This window comes from Equus przewalskii, chromosome 6 (assembly GCF_037783145.1).
Source record: "Equus przewalskii isolate Varuska chromosome 6, EquPr2, whole genome shotgun sequence".
NCBI classification, from domain to species: Eukaryota; Metazoa; Chordata; class Mammalia; order Perissodactyla; family Equidae; genus Equus; species Equus przewalskii.
Window position 1 is genome coordinate 2,210,096 of NC_091836.1, and position 20,150 is coordinate 2,230,245.

A 20,150-nucleotide genomic window follows, 5' to 3' on the forward strand; every position below is an offset into this window, starting at 1 on the left:
TTGGACCCCGAAGTGGCATATGGAGGTGGTGCGACCTCCCCCATCTGGGAGCCCCGGGTGTCTGCTGGAGTCAAGCCCCCGGGCCCCGCCATGGGCGTGACAAAGAAACCTCTGTGGGTTCAGCCCCCAAGATCTGGGGCTGTTTGTTATGGAGCACAACTCAAGCCACGCTGCCCAATACAACACCCGTTTCTCGAGACGCATCCTGCAGTATTTCACGCAGAGGGGATCGTCTCGTTGTCCAGAGAGAGAGGAGGAGGAAGGGAGGCCACTCGCTCACAGCCACACAGCCAGAAAGTGGCCGTTCTGCAGGAGTAGCGCCCAAGGGAAGTCACAGCCCCCAGCCCCACACGGAAACGCAGTTCTGATAAATACATTTATTTCCCCAAAGGCCTCCTGCCCGCTCGGCCCACATCCGGCAGGGGAAGGTGGGATTTCGGGGTCCCAGGGATGACTGGAGGGGGTGGGGTTGGGGTCTCTGTCCCGGACGCCCCTCCCTCCCAAGTCGGGCGAGGGGGGCGTCTCAGTAGACCACCTCGTACACGGTGGCCTTCTTGTCCCCCGAGCCCGTCACGATGTACTTGTTATTCCCCGAGATGTCGCAGCTCAGCACGGAGGACGACTCCTTGGACTGTGACGGGGGCAGAGGAGAGCAGGGGAGACGTGAGGCGCGGCCCATGCTGCCCCACGTTCAGAGGGAAGGGACAGGCCACCGGGGCCGGCGCCTGTCCCCAAGGACTGGCCTACACTCCAGGCTGGGCGGGGACAGGACTCAGGACAGGGGAGCCCAGAGTGGGGAGCCAGGACCCTCCTAGCAGAGGAAAGGAGGGTCACACGTTTCCTGGGGAAAGGGCCTTTGAAGCCCAGCCTCTCTGGAGAGACGGCGATGCTCCTGGAAAGGGCGGGACCTCCGTTCTCTGGACAGCAAGAGAGGGAACTAGAGCACTGCCCTTTCCTGGGAAGCTCAGAGAGGGTGTGCACCAGGCACGAGGCCACACAGCACAGCAGAGGGCTAAGAGTTACAGCACGACGACCTACGCCAGTTCGGCAAACTTTTTCTGTAAAGGGCCCGATGGTAAACTTTGGGCTTTGCCTAAAGTCCAAATAAGTCTCTGGCCAGTAAGTCCAGAAGCCAAATAAATCTATGTCACACACGCCCCACCTCCTGTGCTTAAGCCTCAGTGCAGGCCCTCGGCCCGGGCTCTGACCCCCAGCACCTGGAAGATGCTGGCTCCATACGGCGTCCTCCAGGCGTTGAGCAGGTTGTCCTTGCCGGTGCTCACGAACCACCGCCCTGGGGAGGAGAGCAGGAGCGTCCGGAGGGGACCACAGGTGGCCGGGGCTGGGGCCAGGTCGGGCGTGGGACAGGCTGGCTGGCCTCTCCGCCTGCGGGCCCCTCTGCCCTCATCTGGGGGACACGAGGCCCCTTAGAGGACTGAGGCTCCATCCTTCCCCCATTCCCCGGGTGGTGACGTCAAGGCCCCAGGGGCTCCATCTGGCCTTCAGGAAGGGGGAGCCCCCAGGAGAGGGTTTGCCGAGGAAATATGGGGGGGCCCGCTTAGATCTGAATCTCAGAGAAACCACAGGTCACTTCAGTACAGATATGTCCCAAGCATTTCATTATCATCACTATTTTTTAATGTATATGCATCCCATGCAATATTTGAGACATACACTAAAGTATGGGACATATTTATACTAAAGTTTGGGACATATTTATACTACTAAAGTTTGGGATATACTTACACTAAAGCTTGGGACACACTTATACTAAAGTTTAGGACACATTATACTAAAGTTTAGGACACATTATACTAAAGTTTGGGACACATTATACTAAAGTTTGGGACATACTTATACTAAAGTTTGGGACACACTTACACTAAAATATGGGACGTACTTATACTGAAGTAGGGGACACACTTAAAGTTTGGGACGTACTTATATGAAAGTATGGGATGTACTTATACTAAAGTTTGGGACACACATACTAAGGTTTGGGACACACTTATACTAAAGTTTAGGACACATTATACTAGTTTGGGACATATTTATACTACTAAAGTTTGGGATATACTTAGACTAGAGTTTGGGACACATTATACTAAAGTTTGGGATATACTTACACTAAAGTTTGGGACACACTTATACTAAAGTTTGGGATATACTTAGACTAGAGTTTGGGACACATTATACTAAAGTTTGGGATATACTTACACTAAAGTTTGGGACACACTTATACTAAAGTATGGGACATACTTATACTAAAGTTTGGGACACACTTATACCAAAATATGGGATGTACTTATACTGAAGTATGGGACACATTTAAAGTTTGGGACGTACTTATATGAAAGTATGGGATGTACTTATACTAAAGTTTGGGACATGCTCATACTAAAGTCTGGGACATATTTATACTAAAATATAGAACATATACTAAAGTTTGGGATATACTTATACTAAAGTATGGGACACACTTATACTAAAGTTTGGAGCATAATTATACTAAAGTTTGGGATGTATTTATACTAAAATATGGGATGTTCTTATACTAAAATTTGGAATATACTTACACTAAAAAATATTTTCTTAGTGTAAGTCTACCCCCATGCAACATATGGGATAAATTTGTACTAACGAATTAGTTGCTTTTTAGTATAAGTATGTCTCCCATGCTATCTGGGATATACTTACACAAAGAAATGATTTGTCATTCCGTGTAAGCACAGTCCATGCAATGCTTGAGATATACCAACGAATGACGTGTCGTTTGTCCCAGATTCAGATTTCACTGGGCATCCTGTTTGTTGTCGTGTGGGGGTTTTAGCGGGTTTTGCTCTGTGTTTGGGGACCCCGGCCCCCCCCCCCGCCCTGCCCGGGCCGACGCACCGCAGGAGGCAAACTTGAGGGAGAGCACGCAGCTCTCGTGCAGGTGCAGCTGGTACTTCTCGGGCTTGCGGACGTGCAGGATCTCCACGTTGCTGCTCTCCATGCCCACGGCCAGCCAGTCCTGGTTGGGGCAGTGGCCCAGGGAAAAAATCTGGGGGGGGACAAGGGAAGAGGGGAGGTCAGAAGCCCTCCTGGGAATTTGGGGGACGCCCAGGACGAGGGGGCTGGGGGGAGGGGAGAGGTCCAGCGCTGTCCCGCTGCAGCCCCGGAGTCGTGGAGAGGCGGCTGGCCCAGGGCCTGGAACACAGCGGCAACTGCATGTCGACTCATTAATATTAATCAAAACGACAAGGGCCCCCGGGGCCGTATCCATTATCTGCTCCCAGCGCACAACAGCGGGAGGGGAGGAGGGGGAGGGGGAGGGGAAAGCCACGCGAGGCGGGTCGCTTCCCTTGAGCAGATGGTGGAAGGGAAACTGAGGCCACGTCTCACTCAAGCCCACACAGCAAGTCCATGAAAGACCAACCCGTGGGAGTCCCAGCCTGGAACTTTCTCCACCTGCCACACCTCTTTTTACTTTGATCTGAAAGGACTCAGTGGCCTCCTCGTTCTGTGCGCCCCCCCACCCCCAAGCAAGGCACGAAGGGGAACAAGGACCCCTTCCATCCTAACCTCTCGAAGTCTTCCTGACCCGGACGACGCGGCCGGAGAGAACCCTAAGTTTACAGCAGGGCGAAGACTGGGAGATTCACATGTTCTCTCCTGGCCGTGGATAAAGACAGGGGGCCTGGTGGCATGGGAGAGATCCACATGGGATCCACCATGATCCCCATATGTTTTGGGGACAGGCAATGGACGACTCTATCTGCCTGCACCACTGATTTCCCTACCAAGAAAAATTCGAGCTAAAGAGAAGAGAGGGGAGAACAGAAAGAGTTTGGGAACTAGCTCCTTCCAGACTTCAAAGATAGGGGCAAACTGGAGATGGGTTTTGAAGGATGAATAGGAGTTTGCCAAGTGGAGAAAGGAAGGGAAAAGCATGTCAGCCAGAAGAAACAATAAGTGGGAAGGTCTAGAGATGTCAGAGGGCAGGGGAGACTAGAGCATGGAGGCCTTAAATGACAGCCAATGGAGCTCGCACCCTGCCCCCGAGGCAGTGAGAGAGAGGACCTGGGTCGAGAGTATCTGAAGACCTGTCCTTGAGTCTTTGCTCAACCCAGAAGAGCCCCCTGATTCTGTCCAGTTCCTTAACCACATCCTTCAGCCTAGAGTCCCATAGGACCCTCCACAGAGAGCTCTCTGTGCCCAGCTCCTATGCCGACCTCTACCTGTCCCCCCAGGTCAGCAGCACCCACATGGTGAGTTCCTGGGGGCCAGTGGGGAGCTCTCAGTGGGGTGAAGAGATTGAGGACTGGGAAGAGAAACCAGCTACCCAGGGAGAGACAAAGGAATGGGGGAATGGGTTGGTGAGAGCATGGAGGAAGACGACCCGAGAATCTTAGTGGACCCACAGCTTAATCTAAATCAGCTCCTTTGTGTTGTCCTTTGACTAGATTTGAAGAAAAAAGGGGGAGGCCTGTTGATTTGTCTGAAGGACAAGAAAGATGGACACAGATAGTAGTGTTTGGTGCTGCCCAGCTTCTGGAAGTGGGTGCCTCAGGGAGAGAGGAAGGGAGGCCGGAAGCCTGGAGCTTCTATCCCCTTCCCGCCAGACCCGGAGCGGCACCTGGGAGCTGAAGTCGTGCTGCTGCAGCTGGCGGCCCTCCCGCAGGTCCCAGCAGCGCACAGTGTTGTCCAGGCCCCCCGTCCAGAGCCGAGTGCCATAATCGGAGATGTCGATGCAGCTGGCACCGTCCGTGTGGCCCTGGAACTGCCTGGGGGGAGAAGGGCGGGGGCATCCGTCCTGGAGCTGGGGCTGCTCCAGCATCCTCCCAGGCCACGCGCCCGCCCCGCCCCCAACACTAAAGGGACGGGCGCAGGGCCGGCCCGAGGTCACAGGGCCCCCGCCACCCACCTGACCATGGTCTGGTTCTGCAGGTCCCAGACCACGATGTTGCCATCGCTGCAGCAGGAGAAGCAGACCTTGGCGTCGGGGCTGACGGCCAGCGCGTAGCAGGCGGGGGCCGACGACGTCAGCTCGGCCTTGATGCGGGGGGTGGGCGCCGCCAGGTCCCAGATGGACAACGTGCTGGCCTCGCCGCCCACGATCAGACTCCGGCCGTCCGGCAGCAGCTTGCAGGACCGGATGTAGTTGTCCCGGTTCTGGGAGGGGGAGAAGCAGGGGTGGGGTTGACCCCCGGCCAGGCCTCCAGGGGCCAGGAGATGAACTCTCACCCTGCCCTTGTTCACTTGGCCTGTAAGCCCCGCCCCTGTTGGCCTCTAAACTCCAGCCATTGGCCTGTAAGCCTCGCCCCATTGGCCTGTAATCCCCACCCCATTGACCTGTAAGCCCCGCCCCATTGGCCTATAAACCCCACCCATTGGCCTGTAATCCCCATCCCATTGACGTGTAAGCCCCACCCCTGTTGGCCTATAAACACCACCCATTGGCCTCTAAGCCCTGCCCCTGTTGACCTATAAACTCCACCCATTGGCTTATAAGCCCCACCCCTGTTGGCCTATAAACTCCACCCATTGGACTGTAAGCCCCACCCCATTGGCCTATAAACTCTACCCATTGGCTTGTAAGCCCCACCCTGTTGGCCTATAAACTCCACCCATTAGCCTGGAAGCCCCGCCCCTGTTGGCCTATAAACTCCGCCCATTGGCCTGTAATCCCCATCCCATTGACCTGTAAGCCCCACCCCTGTTGGCCTATAAACTCCACCCAGTGGCCTGTAAGCCCTGCCCCTGTTGGCCTATAAACTCCGCCCAGTGGCCTGTAAGCCCTGCCCCTGTTGGCCTATAAACTCCACCCATTGGCTTATAAGCCCCACCCCTGTTGGCCTATAAACTCTACCCATTGGCTTGTAAGCCCCACCCTGTTGGCCTATAAACCCCACCCATTAGCCTGGAAGCCCCGCCCCTGTTGGCCTATAAACTCCGCCCATTGGCCTGTAATCCCCATCCCATTGACCTGTAAGCCCCACCCCTGTTGGCCTATAAACTCCACCCAGTGGCCTGTAAGCCCTGCCCCTGTTGGCCTATAAACTCCACCCATTGGCTTATAAGCCCCACCCCTGTTGGCCTATAAACTCCACCCATTGGCCTGTAAGCCCCACCCCATTGGCCTATAAACTCCACCCATGGGCCTGTAAGCCCCACCCCATTGGCCTATAAACTCCACCCATTGGCCTGTAAGCCCCACCCCTGTCATCCTATAAACTCCACCCACTGGCCTGTAAGCCCCACCCTGCTGTCCTATAAACCCGCCCCTCGGCCGCAAGCCCCGCCCTCACCAGGCAGTCGAGCTGGGCCACAGGCGTCTTGGCGCCGGGCTGGCCCACGTCCCACACCTTGACGCAGCCCTTGCCGCCGGTGTACACGTGCTGCGTGGAGCCGCTGATGGTGACGGCGCACACCACCTCGCCGTGCGCCAGCGTGTGCAGCTGCCGCGCGTGCCGCGGGATGCCGGCGCCCACCAGCGCGTCCGACGGGAAGGGCACCGGCTGCATCTGCCCGTCCGCGGACACGTGGAAGGAGTAGGCCCTGGTGGGGGGAGAGGGGGCGACAGCGCCCGAGGGGCTGGGCCGGGGCCTCCGCACCCCACCCCGCAGGCCAGGAGGGGCCTCCCCTGCCTGGGCCCCCCATGCATTTAGGAAAGGGACCACGTGATCAAAGGTGGCGTGGGCCAGTCAGCAGTGGTGCAACACAGGAAGCGGTCCAGGCCGTGGCCTGGTGCGTGGTACCCAGGCGCTCCGCAAATATTCGTGGAAGACAGACAGGGTCCAAAGAAGCCTCTGAGAGTTCCAGAGGATGCTGTCCAATAGTGGCCACCAGCCCCACGGGGCCAGATAAATTCAAATACATTTAAATTTCCTTAGCTCCACAGGTCACAGTTCAAGGGCTCAAAAGCCACACGTGGCTGATGGTAATCTCATGGGACAGCAGCAGGTGAAGAGCATTCCCATCACGGTGGAAATTTCTATATGGATACCTGGGGCCGGTCATTCTCTGGGGGGGGGGGCCATCCTGTGCACTGGGGGGCAGGGGGCAGGGGGGATGAACAGCATCCCTGGGTGCCACCCACTAGAGGCTAGAAGCATTTGGGTGTGACAACCAAAACATCACCAGACATCGCCCAAGGAGCTCTGGGGGCAGAATCGAGCCCTGCTGAGAAGCGCTGGTCTCGACTCGGCTGGTTACGTACCTCTCTCTCCAAAGACCCCCCGCCCCGGGAGCTCCCATGACCTTACAGAAGAGAATTTTCTGGAAAGGCAGCAGGGACCCACCCCCCACTCCCCCCAGTGTGAGCCCCACCCCGTACTCACGGCTTTCCCCCGGGGATGGCGGGCAGAGACGACGACATGGATGAGCCTCGAAGATGGGGATGAGACTCGAATGCCATCTGCCAAGATGCCAAACGGGGTGTCACGGGGCAGGGGACTCAAAGCCACGTCTGCCGTCTCCATGCTCACCTGCCACATCCCTCTCTGTCTGTCAGAGGCCCCCAGGACCCCAGAGGCGGACGGATCCTGAAGCATCTTCCGTCCCAGGCTCAGTACAGCGGTTGGCCGACTACGGCCCCCTGCTTGTTTTTGTAAATAAAGTTTTATTGGCACACAGCCGCACTCATTCATTTAAATGTTGCCTATGGGGCTTTGGGGCTATAAAGGCAGAGCTGAGTAGTTGTGACAGAGACCGACTGGTCTGCAAAGCCGAGAATGTCTACTGTCCAGCCCTTCACGGAAAACTCGCTAACTCCACATTCCCGGGGCCTGGGATCTCTCCAGTGACAGGCGGTTTTTCCCCCCTGGGGGCATCCTGAGCCACTTCAGGACGGCGCCCTCTAGCAGCCATCTGTCCCATACCGTCCTCTGGGGCCCGCGCAGACCCTGTCTGCTCCCTCCGCCCCAGCTCCTCCACAGGGGACATCACTTCCAGTTCTCTCCCCGGGCTAGTCTACCAGAGTTGTCACTGTCTCTGGAAAATCAGGGCTGACAACTGTACAGCATCTGCCAGGAGGCTGAATGGGACCCTCGACTCCTACGGCTGGGGCTCTCTGTTCCCCTTAATGCAGCATAATCGCAGTCATTTTTTCCAGTCACAGGTGCTGATCTGGATTAAGCTTATGGAGCCACTGAGACCCTCAGATCGTTTTCCCACACGCACTTGCCAAGCCCAGAACTCCCCTCCCTTTCTCCACAGCCTTGTTTCTCCTGGTGTAACTGGTTTCTCCTCCCAGCTCCCAGCCCCCGGGGCCCTGCGGATACCTCCTCCCATCTCCCACCCCAAGGACTCACCATGGGGGAGCGTCCATACACCACAGAGCCGCTGACCTGAGGGGACAGGTGGAGGCTGACGTAGGAGCTGGGCACAGAGAGGTCCCCATTAAGAGCGCTGTGGGAGCCCAGGCTGAAGGACGTGGTGAAAGGACTGGACAGAGTCAGGGGGCTCCTCAGGCCTGAGTGAGAAGAGGCAAAGACAGGTGTCTGGACATCTTGAACCCAGATCCTGCCTTGGGGGCATGGTGCCAGCTCCTTGGCCTGTCATTCAGGGCTCCCATGCTCTGGCCCAGCATCCACATACCCGGTCACCTCTCCAGACATTTACAAATGTTGTTCCCTCTGGCTGACACGTCTTTCCCTTTCCTTCTTCAGTTGCTAAACTCCTATTCATCCTTCAAAACCCAGACCCAATGTCCAGCAACATCTCAGGAACATCCTTGAGCCTCCCCATCCCACCCCACCCCTAGCTTCCAACCTTGCCCGTTTTGGGTCCCTCCCTCTACCCCAGCCCTGACCACACAGGGCTGGGAGTTTGAGGTCTGAGTCTCCTCCCCCACCATCCTTAAGGGTAAGTCCCAGGGCTGATTTCTTTTTGGGACCCCAGAACCAGCACAGAGCCTGGCCACCAGACAGAAAAGAAGAAAACTGTCAACCCCATATGAATGAGGGGCAGACAGGCTCAGAGAGGTTGAGTCGCTCGCCCAAGGTCACACAGCCGGTGTGTATCCAAGGCTGGCCTCACACCCAAGCCTGTCTGACTCCAAAGCTTGCCTTTCCGGTGCCCGGCTGGACTCCGAACCTCCTGCCTCCCCGGGCGCTCACCAATACTGTCCGTGCAAGGCGCTGGCTTGGTGGCGAGCTGGCGGAGGTGACTGGCCGAGCTGGGCCCGGGGGTGGATGCGTCCTGGGGCGGGGAGGAGTCGCAGGATTTGGAGGCGGGAGTGCTGGCGGGAAGATCGTTCTGGGGACAAAGGGCGCAGCTGAACACCACCAGGTACTGGCACCTTGCACCAAGGATCGGGGGCCGAAGGCGGATGGGAGAAGGGAGCCGGGACCCCTGAGGGGGGCCAGGGGGACCCCTGTGACCGCAGGTGTGCACGTGCCGGGGAAACGGCCCCGCAGCTGGTCCCCGGGACACGGGGGCCGTGGCACTGTGTCTGCACACATCACAACGCCAGGCGGGCACCGTGCAAGCGTTCGACAAGGTATGCAGTGCGGGGACACGGGCAGGAACGCAGGTGTAGACGGACCCACAGCCAGGCACGGAAGTTGGAGGCTGTCAGCACCTTCGGGGACAAGGATGGGGAGCCCTGGGATGGGCTCATGAAGCGGGGACCACACAGCGGGCTCCCAGATGAGGGAACAGCCCATAGGGAGGGGCGTGTCCCCCACAGCTGTCCCCCCACCTTGGGGACACTCGAGGAGAGGGAAACGGACCTCCACACAGGGCACACTCTGTCCTCTGGGCATTCTGCCATCACCTCCTTCGCCTTTCAAGAAACTTCACATCCGCCCCTATCTTTCCGTTACACAATCACACGTTTTGTGACAGCCACGCTCGCACCCCCACGAGGGGGATGGATGGGGACAAGGCGGGGGGCCGGGGAGGGGGGGCTTCCGGGGGCTTCTTTGGAACACAGCCGCCCCTCCCCCTCCCCATCTCGCCGGAGCGGGAGGAGGGCTCTAAGATGCCCTGGGAGCCCCAACCTTGGCGGTTACCATAGCAACCTGCTGGGAGGGGAGGCCTAGAAACCGACGCCATCTCCGGGGGAAGCAGGGTGGGGGGGGCAGGGGTCTGGGGAAGATTTAGCCGGGAGGGGGGGGGCCGGGGACAAATGCAGCCGACTGGCGGATGCCCAGGGGGAGCGCGTTCAGGTGGTCCCCGCACCTGGCATGAAACGTAGGGAGGAGCGAGGAGGAAGTTGTCCCGATATTAATCATCGTCCCTTGCGGGGGACAACAGCTCAGGTTGGGGCTGGTGTGTCTCTAACGCCTGGCAAAGGCCTTAACACTTGCAGGCCTGGCGTGGGCCTGGGAGCTGCCAATCCTACAGCCTCCCTGGGTTTATTTCAGTGGGATTTCCTACTTATTGCGGGAGATCCTGGTTTCCCCAGAGGAGGGTGAGAGTTGCCTTTTAATAGGTATTTACAAAGTTGCCTTCTGCTATTTCTTTACGTGCAACCGAGTGACTTAGGAAAAACTACCTGGATAAAATAAAGGGGGTTTTTAGGAACGGGTTCAGAATAATCACCAAGGCAACGCTGGACCACACACCCTGGCTGATGGCTCCTGGCCCGCCGCGTCTAGGGTGGCAGCATCTGTTTCCAGGCCCCCCCGGGATGAATAAAGTGAGTTTCAAGGCCTCCCCTCCTCCTTACCAGGATGAGCTCCTTGGTTCTGGGGAGCGGTGAGCCGCGGCTGGAGGCCAAGGACGACGGACTGTCCACGAGGTCGCGACGGGCGGGGACGCAAATGGGAGCCTTTCCGCAGGGGGTGGTGGCGGGGCTGGGGGGTTCCGAGGGTTGGTCCTGGGTTTGAGGAGGTGACATTGAGTGGGGGTGAAGTGGGTGAGGAAGGAGAGCCCCTCTCTATGTCCTTCCTGAATCCCATCTCAGTCTCTGGACTGGGGCACCTACGGCCCACCTTGGGGGGTTATGAAACTTCCCGGAGCCTCAGTTTACTCCTCTGTCAATGGGTTTAGTGATGGGACCCGACTCTCTGAACACACACAGCAAAGACGCCATGAGGGCTGTGCTGTCTTCCCCCATCAAACAGAGTGGGAGAGTGAGGCCGGGCAAGGGGGCGTCACTCCCCCAAAGTCACACGCTGAGCCGGGGCTTGGAGCCACTCCTGCTGCCCATCTCCAGTGCTCCCTGGGCCTCAGTTTCCCCATTGGTGCTCCGCAGAGGAGGTGGGCCCGAGGGGTCCCGGTATCCCATACTCCCCTTGGCCCCACACCATCCCGGTCCCAGCCATCCCGCAGAGAGGGGCCCAGGACCCCACTCCCTCAGGGGCCCCCACACTCCGGAAAAGCATGCCTCTAAGGCCAGAGGTCAGAGGGCACAGGCTGGAGTCCCGCTCACCTCGTCCACCACCAGGTTGTAATCGCTCTTGTCTTCGTCGCTCTCCTGCGGGGACACGAGGGAGAGCTCGCCCTGGCCCGGCCCCCGCACCCCTGACGTCCCCACGGGAGGGGAGCCCACGCCCGGCCACCCGGGGGTGATGGGGTCTCTGGGGCCACGGAAGCCCATTCGCTTGCTTCCCAAGGAAGGTGGGTCCCTCGTGCAGAAGGACGATGGAGACAGAGCCGAGGGCCCAAGGCTCGCCGTGCAGCCCTGAGCATCCCCCAGCCCTCCTGGCCTCAGTTTCCCCTTTGTGCAGTGGGCGGAGAGCCAGAGACCAGGAGCCATCCACACCTCCTTCCTGGCTCTCGCCCCACAGAGCCCATCAACCTCTCAGGATTGTCCGTCTCCCGGGCCCGCCTGCCCACCTCCCATCCCCACGACCCCAGCACCCACCTTACTCCCTCCTTGGGCTCCCAGCCTGCAGCCCTGACCCCTCCAGGCAGCCCTCCAAGCTTGCCCCAGGGAGATCTCCCTAAGACCCATCCCCACGTCTGCTCCACATCCTTCTATGGCTCCCCATTGTCGTCAAGGGAAATGCTGACATGCTGGGCTGGAAGACCAAAGGTCACAGCCTGGAGGCCGCCTCCGCCCAGTAAGCGGGTTTTCTTTGACCCCTTGTCCCCAGCTTTCTGACGTTTATAAAACAAGCTATTACGTTTAGAAAAAAAAAAAAGATTAAGGGCTTCTCAGGGAAACAGCAAGATGGGCCAAAACCAGGCCGCCGTCCACTGGGCCCAGGCCACAGCTGCCCCACCAGATGGGACAAATGCCCCCCGCTGGCTACGGTCCTGGCCCCCACTTTTGGCCTGGCACCTGGGGCGCTGGAGTTTGAAACTATAGATGCAGGACTCGCTCTGACAGTGAGAGAGGAGGGTGCCAGAGACAGCTCCCTGCCGGAGAAAGTGTTTTGTGCCCAGATGGAGAAACCGGTTTCGGGAGGCACGGAAGGGGAGGGAACAAGGGGACAGAAGCCAGCAGGTGGGAAAATGGATGCGTGGGCCAGAGGCTCGGGTCTCCTCTGATTGGGCAGCGCTCCGTGAGCAATGGGGAGCTATGGAAGGCTCTGGAGTGAGAGTCACACGCAGAGCTGGGCTCTGCAAGGCTCCGAGGGGCAGGGCCGGGGGCAGCTCTAGGCCACGAATGCCCACCCCAGTCCTCCGCCGGCCACCACTCACGTAAGGTCCCGACAGATCCTTCTCCTCAGCCCGTGGCTTCCCGTTGCCCCCAGGGCCAGCTGGTCGCTCCTCTTCCACCACACTCTCAGGGGGTGACGGGGATGCGCTCTGCAAAGAGACAGGGGCCAGGCGGGCAGAAGGGTCAGGGCCCTGGGCCCCCACACTGCCTCCTGGCCCAGCCAAGGCCGAGGGTCCCCCTGACTGATATTCCGATCCGGGCCTCAAGCTTCCTGTTTGGAAAATGGACCTTCCAAGGGTCCTCACGGTGCTCAGTTCTCGACTGCCCAGCAAGCTCCCGGCGGGAGTGACGGTTCACCCCGTTGTACAGATGGGGAAACTGAGACCCACGGGAATGCGGGGCTGCACAGCGACTCAGGGGCCGAGGTGGGGCTGGAAGCCAGCCCACCAGATGCCAACGGCACAGCCCTCGAGGGTAGATGACAGGGACCCAGGGCAGGGCGGGGGCGAAGGCTGGGTCAGCTGGCCCCAAGACACACCCCTAGGGTCGGCCTGCCCCCGTGACCCTCAGGCAGCTTTCCCCTTCTTTGTCCTCGGTCTCCCCATCTGCACAAGGGGGCTGCCCGCACGGTGACTGCTCGAGCATTTTATTTGGGGAACCCTTTCTCCAGCCGAGAGTTTATCTTAAAGCCCAATTTACTGGAGAGATAAGAAATCCAGTGCAGAGAGCTGCCTGGATATGCAAAGACACACACACACACACACACACACACACACACACACACACACCGAGGATTCAGAGCCACGTCGAGCACGACGGGGGTGGTTGGGAAACAAAGCGTGCACGACCAGAGAATGGAAGAGCACGCGGCCATCTAAAAAGAAAGTAGAGATGGGATGACCTGGAAAGATGGCCACAAACAACGCATTACTGAGGTGAAAAAGGGCAAACTGCAAAATAGCCAGGAGAGAGGCAGTTTGCTGGGGCTCAAATCCCAGTTTGGCTTCTCATTTGCTGTGTGCCCTTGGGCAAGTCACTTAACCTGTCTGTGTCTCAACATCCTTTTCTGTAGAATGGGGATAGCAACAGCACCGACCTCTTAGGGTTGCTTGGAAGATACAACGACGTCACAGCCACGGAACACTTAGCTTAAGACAACGTCCACAGTGAGTGGCTAACTGTTATTTCTATAGTAATGATCCCATTTTTGCACAGATAAATACAGAAACACCTATTATATATCAGGGTCTCTACCCCTCCGCACCGGACATCAGGCCTGGGTCATCTCTGGGGGGCCGTCCTGGGGGTTGTGGGGGGCTGAGCAGCATCCCTGGCCCCACCCACACGATGCCAGGAGCTCCCCCAGTGTGACAACCACAGATGTCCCCAGACATGGCCCCGTGTCCCCATGGGCAGCACTAGTGCAAGTTGAGATGAGCTCTAAGTGCAAAACGCATTCAGATCTTGAAGACTTAGTACAATAAAAAGAATGTAAACTCTCTCCTGAGTAATTTTTTAGGCTGATTACAGGCTGAAATATTTTGGATACATTGTTACATAAACTAGAGTCTTGAAAGTCCATTCACCTGCATAGAACCACACACACACACACCCACACGCGTGTGCACACAGACACAAACAACGAATGCATGCAGAGGCCCGCCTGTGTGTCAGTTGCACACGTCTGTTGCACGCATGTCAGTTGCACGCTGTGTCAGTTGCACACATGTCTGTTGCACGCATGTCAGTTGCACGCATGTCAGTTTCCTGCCTTAGATACTGTATTTCCGTTTCACAAGATGCTATTTTTGGGGGCAGCTGGGTGCAGGGACCTCCCTGTGCGTTTCCTTGCAACCTCCTGAGCATCTGCAATTATTTCAAAATTAAACAATTTTCTAAAAACGACATGCGGGGCTCACATCACAGTTCTGTCGGGCAGCGCTCTTGTAGATAATAAGATTAAAGGGATGACGGATGAACGTACGAATGGAAGGATGGAAGGGACGCCACCACGGGCATGCATCCATTTATTCAATCGGGGGAAAAAAGCTCCAAGATTGAAAGACGTAAATAAATAAAACTCCAGCCTGATTTGCATCTCCCGCCCCAAAAGGGCTCCGGCGACACAGTTTGAAAGCGGGATGTGGGTCTCCTTCCGAGGCCCCTATCGGTTCAGAACGAGCAGCTTCGGTCACATGCGGATACAAAGCAAATGTCACACAAGTCCCTGGATGCCCCTCAACTTACCCTGCTCGGGGGTCTCTCCACTGGCGGGTTGCAGGGGAGAGAGAGAGAGACAGAAGGAAAAGAATGAGGGTTTCATGTCCCATGATGCCAGAAGGTACCGCCCTCCACAGTTTGTAAAGCGCTCTTCCCAGCTCAGAATCTCCCTTCTCCTTCCAACACCCTTCCTTTCCTGCACCATTCAGATAGGTGCCCAGAGAGGGATAGCAACTTGCCCAAGGACACACAGCCAGTTGGGAGCAAAGTTGACCTCCATGACCCTGCAGGCCCCCTTATTCATTCGCTCACACTTAGATGAGTCTGGCACCCCACCCCGTATGCCCAGCCATGCCACCCTGCGCTGTCCACTCACCTCTGGACCCCTCGGCCTCCACGCCTGCCCGGTCCTCCTTGGCAGCCGCGGCCAGCTGAGCCTGGGCGGCCAGCGCTCCAGACAGGGCCAGCAGCCCCGTGGCACTGCCGCCCACCAGCCCAGCCGGGCGAGGGGTGAGGGGCACAGGGGGGGCGTGGTGGGACAGCGGCTGGAGCTGCTGCTGCTGGAGAGGAGGAGGGTGGGCCGGGGGCGGGCAGGGAGCGGGGACAGGGTCCAGGCAGAGGGGGCGCCCCTGGGGTCTTGAGAACGGCCAGAGCCCTGGCCAGCTGCCCATCCAGCACCCCCAGCTTTAGCACCGACTGGGTGCAGGGACCTGGGGGTGGGGTCTCCCCAGGGCAGGGCCAGGGCCCAGGATGACTCACCCCAATGAGGCTGTTCAGCTCCCCCACGGTCACCTGCTTGGCCCGCTCCACAGCCTGGAGCACCTGCTGCTGATGCTGGGGGGTCGGGCGGGGACAAGAGTGGCACTGCCGGGGCACGCGTGTGTGTCTGCAGTCACTCCTCCCAAGGGTCTCTGGACCCTCGTTTCTTTTGGTTTCGCCCTTCCCACTCTGGGCCACCTCGTCCCCACCCTCAGCAGATGCAAAGGTCCTGAGGCTGGGAGACTCTTGGCGCATTCTCAACATTCTCAACGGCGGGGCTAACTTTTGTTTGTTTGTTTGTTTGTTTTGAGGAAGATTGGCCCTGAGCTAACAGGCCTGGAGGGCTAAGTTTTTAAGTTTCAATAAAGTGCCCACACTGTTTATTGTCTTTATCCGTCCTAGTTCCATCTTTTTTTATTGTTGTGGTTACAACTATATAATAGAAGAGTAACCCTTTTAACCCTTTTTAAGCGCACAGCTCAGCAGCATGAAGCACATTCAGGTTGCTGTGCAACCATCCCCTCCATCCGTCTCCAGAACTTTCCATCTCCCCAAACTGAAGCTCTGTCCCCAGGAAACACTGACTCCCACCCCTCCCCCAGCCCCTGGCCCCCCATCCACTTTCTGTCTCTGTGGATGTGGCTCCTCTGGGGACCTCCTGTGAGTGGACCACACAGTGCGTGTCCTTCTGTGTCCCCCTCACGTCACTGAGCATCACGTAAGGTCTAACTTTTATCAGGTGTTTATTAAGCACACAGCATCATCCACAGCACTTTATATACATGAGCTCATCTAAACATCTCAACAGAGGCACAGAGGGCCAGCAGCTTGCCCAAGGCTGCACAGCCAGGATTTGGATCCAGGCGGCCTGGATACTGGGCTTCAGCCCCGACTCCTCACCCTCAGGGAACATCTCCCTCCACCCCAGAAGCCACTGTCCCAGCCGGTGCCCCCCAGGCCACCCGGCAGAGCCTGGGCCTGCAGAATCCAACAGCCCCGATCTTCCTGTAGCTGCCCTGCCGCCCCACCGGGCCCGCTCACCTCCTGGGTCAGGAAGGGGACGATCTGAGCACAGATGCCACTGAGACGCTTCACGATCTCGGCCTGGCGGGAGGCAATGGTGGTGGGGGGGGGGTGCTCGAAGGGGCTCTGCAGCCCCTCGGCTCCCGGACAGCACGAGCCTCTGTGAAGCTGGGGTTGGGGGGGGGGCGCTGTCACCCGCAGGCGCAAACAGGGTGACAGAAGCCAGCGAGGCACGGGCTCGGGGACAGACAGAGGGCCTGGCGAGGAGGCTGTGCAGCCGGAGGATGCCCAGGGTCGCCTCACCACCCCCCAGAGACGCCCAGCAGGTTCCCAGGAAGCACAGACGCCCAGCGCAGACCGGACACTGAGAAGCTTGGGGTTCATGATACGCAAGGCGAGGGGGCCTCCACCGGGAGTCCAGGGGGGCCGAGCCCCGGCTGGGCCCACGTCCCTCTCTGACTCTCGCCTACAATTGCAACCTGCAGCCCGGTGAGATGCCCACACAACATACCGCAGAAAGGTTTCGAGATGTCATAATATAAGAAACACGTATTCGGTCTCTGTCCCCACTTCCGGGCACAGAGCTCCTAAAGGCCTCGGGATTTCTGAGTGACGGGGCAAACAGGAGCATCTTTTGCTGTTCCTAATAAGCCCCCTTTTCCCCCATGTGAGTTCATCAGAGAGCTGGAATTTTCAGCCCCACTCCCCGACCTCCGGGGAGGGGAGAGGGGCTGGGGGTTGTTCCCCACCAACGGCCAATGATTTCACCAATCGTGCCAAGGTAATGAAGCCCCTATTAAAAATAATCCTAAAATACAAGGTCCGGACAGCTTCTGGGGGGTGGCCCCCGGGCGGGTGTGGACGTTCGGAGCCCCTTCCTCCTACCTCGCTCTGAGCATCTCTTCCACCTGGCTGTTCCTGAGTTATATTCTTTATAATAAACAGGTGATAGCAAGTAAGAGCTTTCCCGAGTTCTACAAGCTGTTCTAGCAAATTCTAGGACCCAAGAAGGGGGTCATGGGAACCCCGGTTTATAGCCGGCCGGTCAGAAACACAGGAGGCTGGGACTTGGGGCCGGCGTCAGAAGCGGGGGCCTGAACCTGAGGGGCCGGGCCCTGAAGCTGTGGGGTCTGCAAGGGCTCGGGGTCAGGGTCGTGTGTCAGAATCGAGCTGAACTGTGGGACACCCGCCAGGGCCGGAGTCGGAGCGTCGGCCGGCGTGGGGAAAAGCCACACATTTGCCGTCGGAAGTACAGAGAGGAAAGGAGAGCCGGAGTGGTTTCACTTGCGGGTTTCCTCCGGGCCAGGGGCTGGGCCGGGGGTGCCCACAGAGCCAAGGGGAGGCCGTGTGGGTGCGGAAGGCGGTGGGGTGGGCACCCCCTACACCCCACAACCCCAGCCCACTCCTCTCCTCTTCCCACCCACCGGGAAGCCCGGATGCTAGGCTCTGCCCACTGATTCTGATGTTCTGATGGACGGAATGGAAAACTCCATCAGCCCAAAACCTCGGGGTCCATCGCAGACCCTCAGGATCCAAGGTCAGACTCTCCGGGCTGAAAGGGGCCTCCGAGACTGTCCAGCCGGCCCCCTCCGGGGACAGGAGTCACCTGCACAGGCCCCCCCAAGTGGCTGCCGGCCTCAGCTACGAGCCCTCCCTGATGGGGACGACTGGCCCATGCCCACCGCTCGCCTCGGGGCCAGACAGCGTCCACTGCTGGACGAAGTGTCCAAAAGTTCATCTTTTTCCTTTCACGAGGCTGAAACCCAGCTTGCTGGTCCCAGAGATTTCAGGGCAAGACCCCTGTTCCCCGGATCTGCTTTGTCGCCCGCTGCCCGCACACAGATCCCCGTCGCAGCCTCCAGACCCCCCTCCCTGCTGCACCCCGCTACCCCAAGCCAGCTACCTGCTTATGCATTTCGATGTTGAGCCCATAGGACATCTCGTAATACTGCAAGGAAAAGCCGGCGGGGAATGACCACGCTGCCCACAGACGGCCAGCCCTGCACTGGGTGACACCGGGTCCTCCAACAGCCCCCAGGCTGGGGGCAACATGGCAGGACCTCCCAGCCCCAAGGGACCCCAGAGGGGGATGCAGGGCCCCCTCCACTCTCTCCAGGGAGACCCCAGCCCCCCAGAAATGCCCATGAGGAGCGGGGACATCCTTGTCTCATTGTTCTTAAGGGCTGGGAGGGCCCTGGGACAGAGAGCCTGGAATCCCAAGAGGCCCACTTCACAGACAGGGAAAGCGAGGCCCAGAGAGGGGCAGGGACTTACCCCAGAGCAGCACAGCGAGTCCAGATTCACACCCAGCGTTTTCACTCACAGCCAAGCCCTCCTCCCCACTCCCCCCACCCCCACACCCTCCATACCCCCCTCACCATGACATAATGTCGCTGCATTTCCGTCTTCTCACTGGCCAGCTTCTCACATTCCAGCTTGAGGCTGCGAAGCAGACAGGACGTGGGGATCCCAGCGCCCCTGCCCCCCCAGCTGGAGTCCCACGGACGGCCCCTCTGGGCCACTATCCAACTCCCCACTTTTTCACACGCCCCCCGCCCCACCTCCCGGTTCCAGTCCCTCCCCACTCCTGCCCCAGGCTCTAAATGTCCCACTACCGACCAACCCTCTCCAAGCCCACCTGCGCCTCCACCTGGAAGCCTTCCTCCCCTCGCCCCCGGGACCCCGTCCTCCCTGCACCGTGGAGGCCCCGCCCCCGCCTGGCCCCGCCCCCTCCCAGCGGGCCCCGCCCTCTCCCGGGGGGCTCCCAGGCGGACACTCCGGGGTCCCCGGGGGCGGGCCCCCCCTCACCTGTGGTACTGAGCCTGAAGAAACTGGAATTCCTCCTTGATGCGGTCGCAGATCTCCAAGATCGAGAACTTGAAGGGCTGGCCGGACTGAAGCGGGGTCTGGGGGGGGGGCACGTCGGGGTCTGAGCTCGGGGACGCCCGGGCCCCCCCCCTGCCCCGCCCCGCAGCCCGGACCCCCACTCACCGGGTGCCTTCCCTGGGGGTACATCCTGGCGATCCGGGGAGCCCCCCGCGCCGCCGAGCTGGATGGACAATATGGGGGGCGGGGTGGGGGCGAAGCTGGAGGTGGGGGGCTGCCCGGAGGAGGAGGAGGAGCAGGAGCAGGAGGAGGAGGGGGCGAGGCGGCGCGGGGCAGGGGACCCCGGAGTGCCCGGCGCCCCCGAGAGCGCGCGCGCGGCGGCGGGGACGGAGGCGGCCGGGGCCCCTCCCCGGGCGGGGGGCGCGCGCGGGGCGCGGAGGTCGGGCACCGGCCGGCGGGGAGGCGCGGGCGGCGGGCCCCGCGCGGAGCCGCCTCCCTCCGGCGGGGCTCGGCCGGGAGCCGCGGGCAGAGCCGCCTTAAGGTGGCGCCGCCGCCCGGCCCGCCCACCGGCCCGCGCGCCCCCGTGCGCCCCCCCGTGCGCCCCCGCGGGAGGGCCGCCCCGGAACCCGCGCCCTCCCCTCGGCCGGGGAGCCAGCGGGGAAACTGAGGCTGGCGTCCCGGGCCGCCACCCCCGCCCCCGCCCTCCCTGGAGGAGACCCAAGAGGAACAAGGAAACAGATAACACCTAATGAGCCCGGTGTGGGGGGGGTGCGGTCTGGGGGCA

General features: G+C 59.6%; 1 protein-coding gene and 1 long non-coding RNA gene across 12 annotated transcripts; both read right to left on the bottom strand.

The window, feature by feature from the left end:
* Positions 1 to 362: 362 nt before the first annotated feature.
* TLE2 (TLE family member 2, transcriptional corepressor) lies at positions 363 to 19,875 on the bottom strand. Of its 11 annotated transcripts, none has more exons than XM_070622495.1 (21): positions 19,532 to 19,872; positions 19,349 to 19,446; positions 18,919 to 18,982; positions 18,444 to 18,488; positions 16,559 to 16,621; positions 15,518 to 15,622; positions 15,135 to 15,315; positions 14,786 to 14,805; positions 12,580 to 12,687; positions 11,363 to 11,407; positions 10,658 to 10,807; positions 9,102 to 9,240; positions 8,295 to 8,455; positions 7,323 to 7,399; positions 6,291 to 6,540; positions 4,907 to 5,154; positions 4,619 to 4,766; positions 2,893 to 3,043; positions 2,698 to 2,803; positions 1,218 to 1,294; positions 363 to 631 (listed from the first exon to the last, which is right to left on the bottom strand). In XM_070622495.1, the coding sequence occupies exons 1-21, from the start codon at positions 19,553 to 19,555 to the stop codon at positions 585 to 587; spliced, it is 2,307 nt and encodes a 768-aa protein (XP_070478596.1). In that variant the 5' UTR covers positions 19,556 to 19,872; the 3' UTR covers positions 363 to 584. The 11 variants fall into 11 exon arrangements, with proteins under 11 accessions (XP_070478596.1, XP_070478595.1, XP_070478598.1 ...); XM_070622494.1 differs by having other exon boundaries at positions 15,135 to 15,318; XM_070622497.1 differs by having other exon boundaries at positions 15,518 to 15,592; positions 19,532 to 19,870.
* On the bottom strand, positions 1,618 to 2,038 carry LOC139083780 (uncharacterized). Its single transcript, XR_011540708.1, has 3 exons — positions 2,009 to 2,038; positions 1,809 to 1,899; positions 1,618 to 1,741 (listed from the first exon to the last, which is right to left on the bottom strand). It is a non-coding gene; the product is annotated as an uncharacterized lncRNA (long non-coding RNA).
* Positions 19,876 to 20,150: the final 275 nt, after the last annotated feature.

Excerpts from the sequence above, each read along its gene's own strand:
- TLE2 (XM_070622494.1), bottom strand. The coding sequence starts at position 19,555 with ATGTACCCCCAGGGAAGGCACCCG. Across the intron at positions 7,400-8,294 it reads TGTATGGACGCTCCCCCATG|ATGGCATTCGAGTCTCATCC; the intron begins GTGAGTCCTTGG and ends GCATCTTGGCAG. Across the intron at positions 3,044-4,618 it reads AGCACGACTTCAGCTCCCAG|ATTTTTTCCCTGGGCCACTG; the intron begins GTGCCGCTCCGG and ends GTCCCCCCCCAG.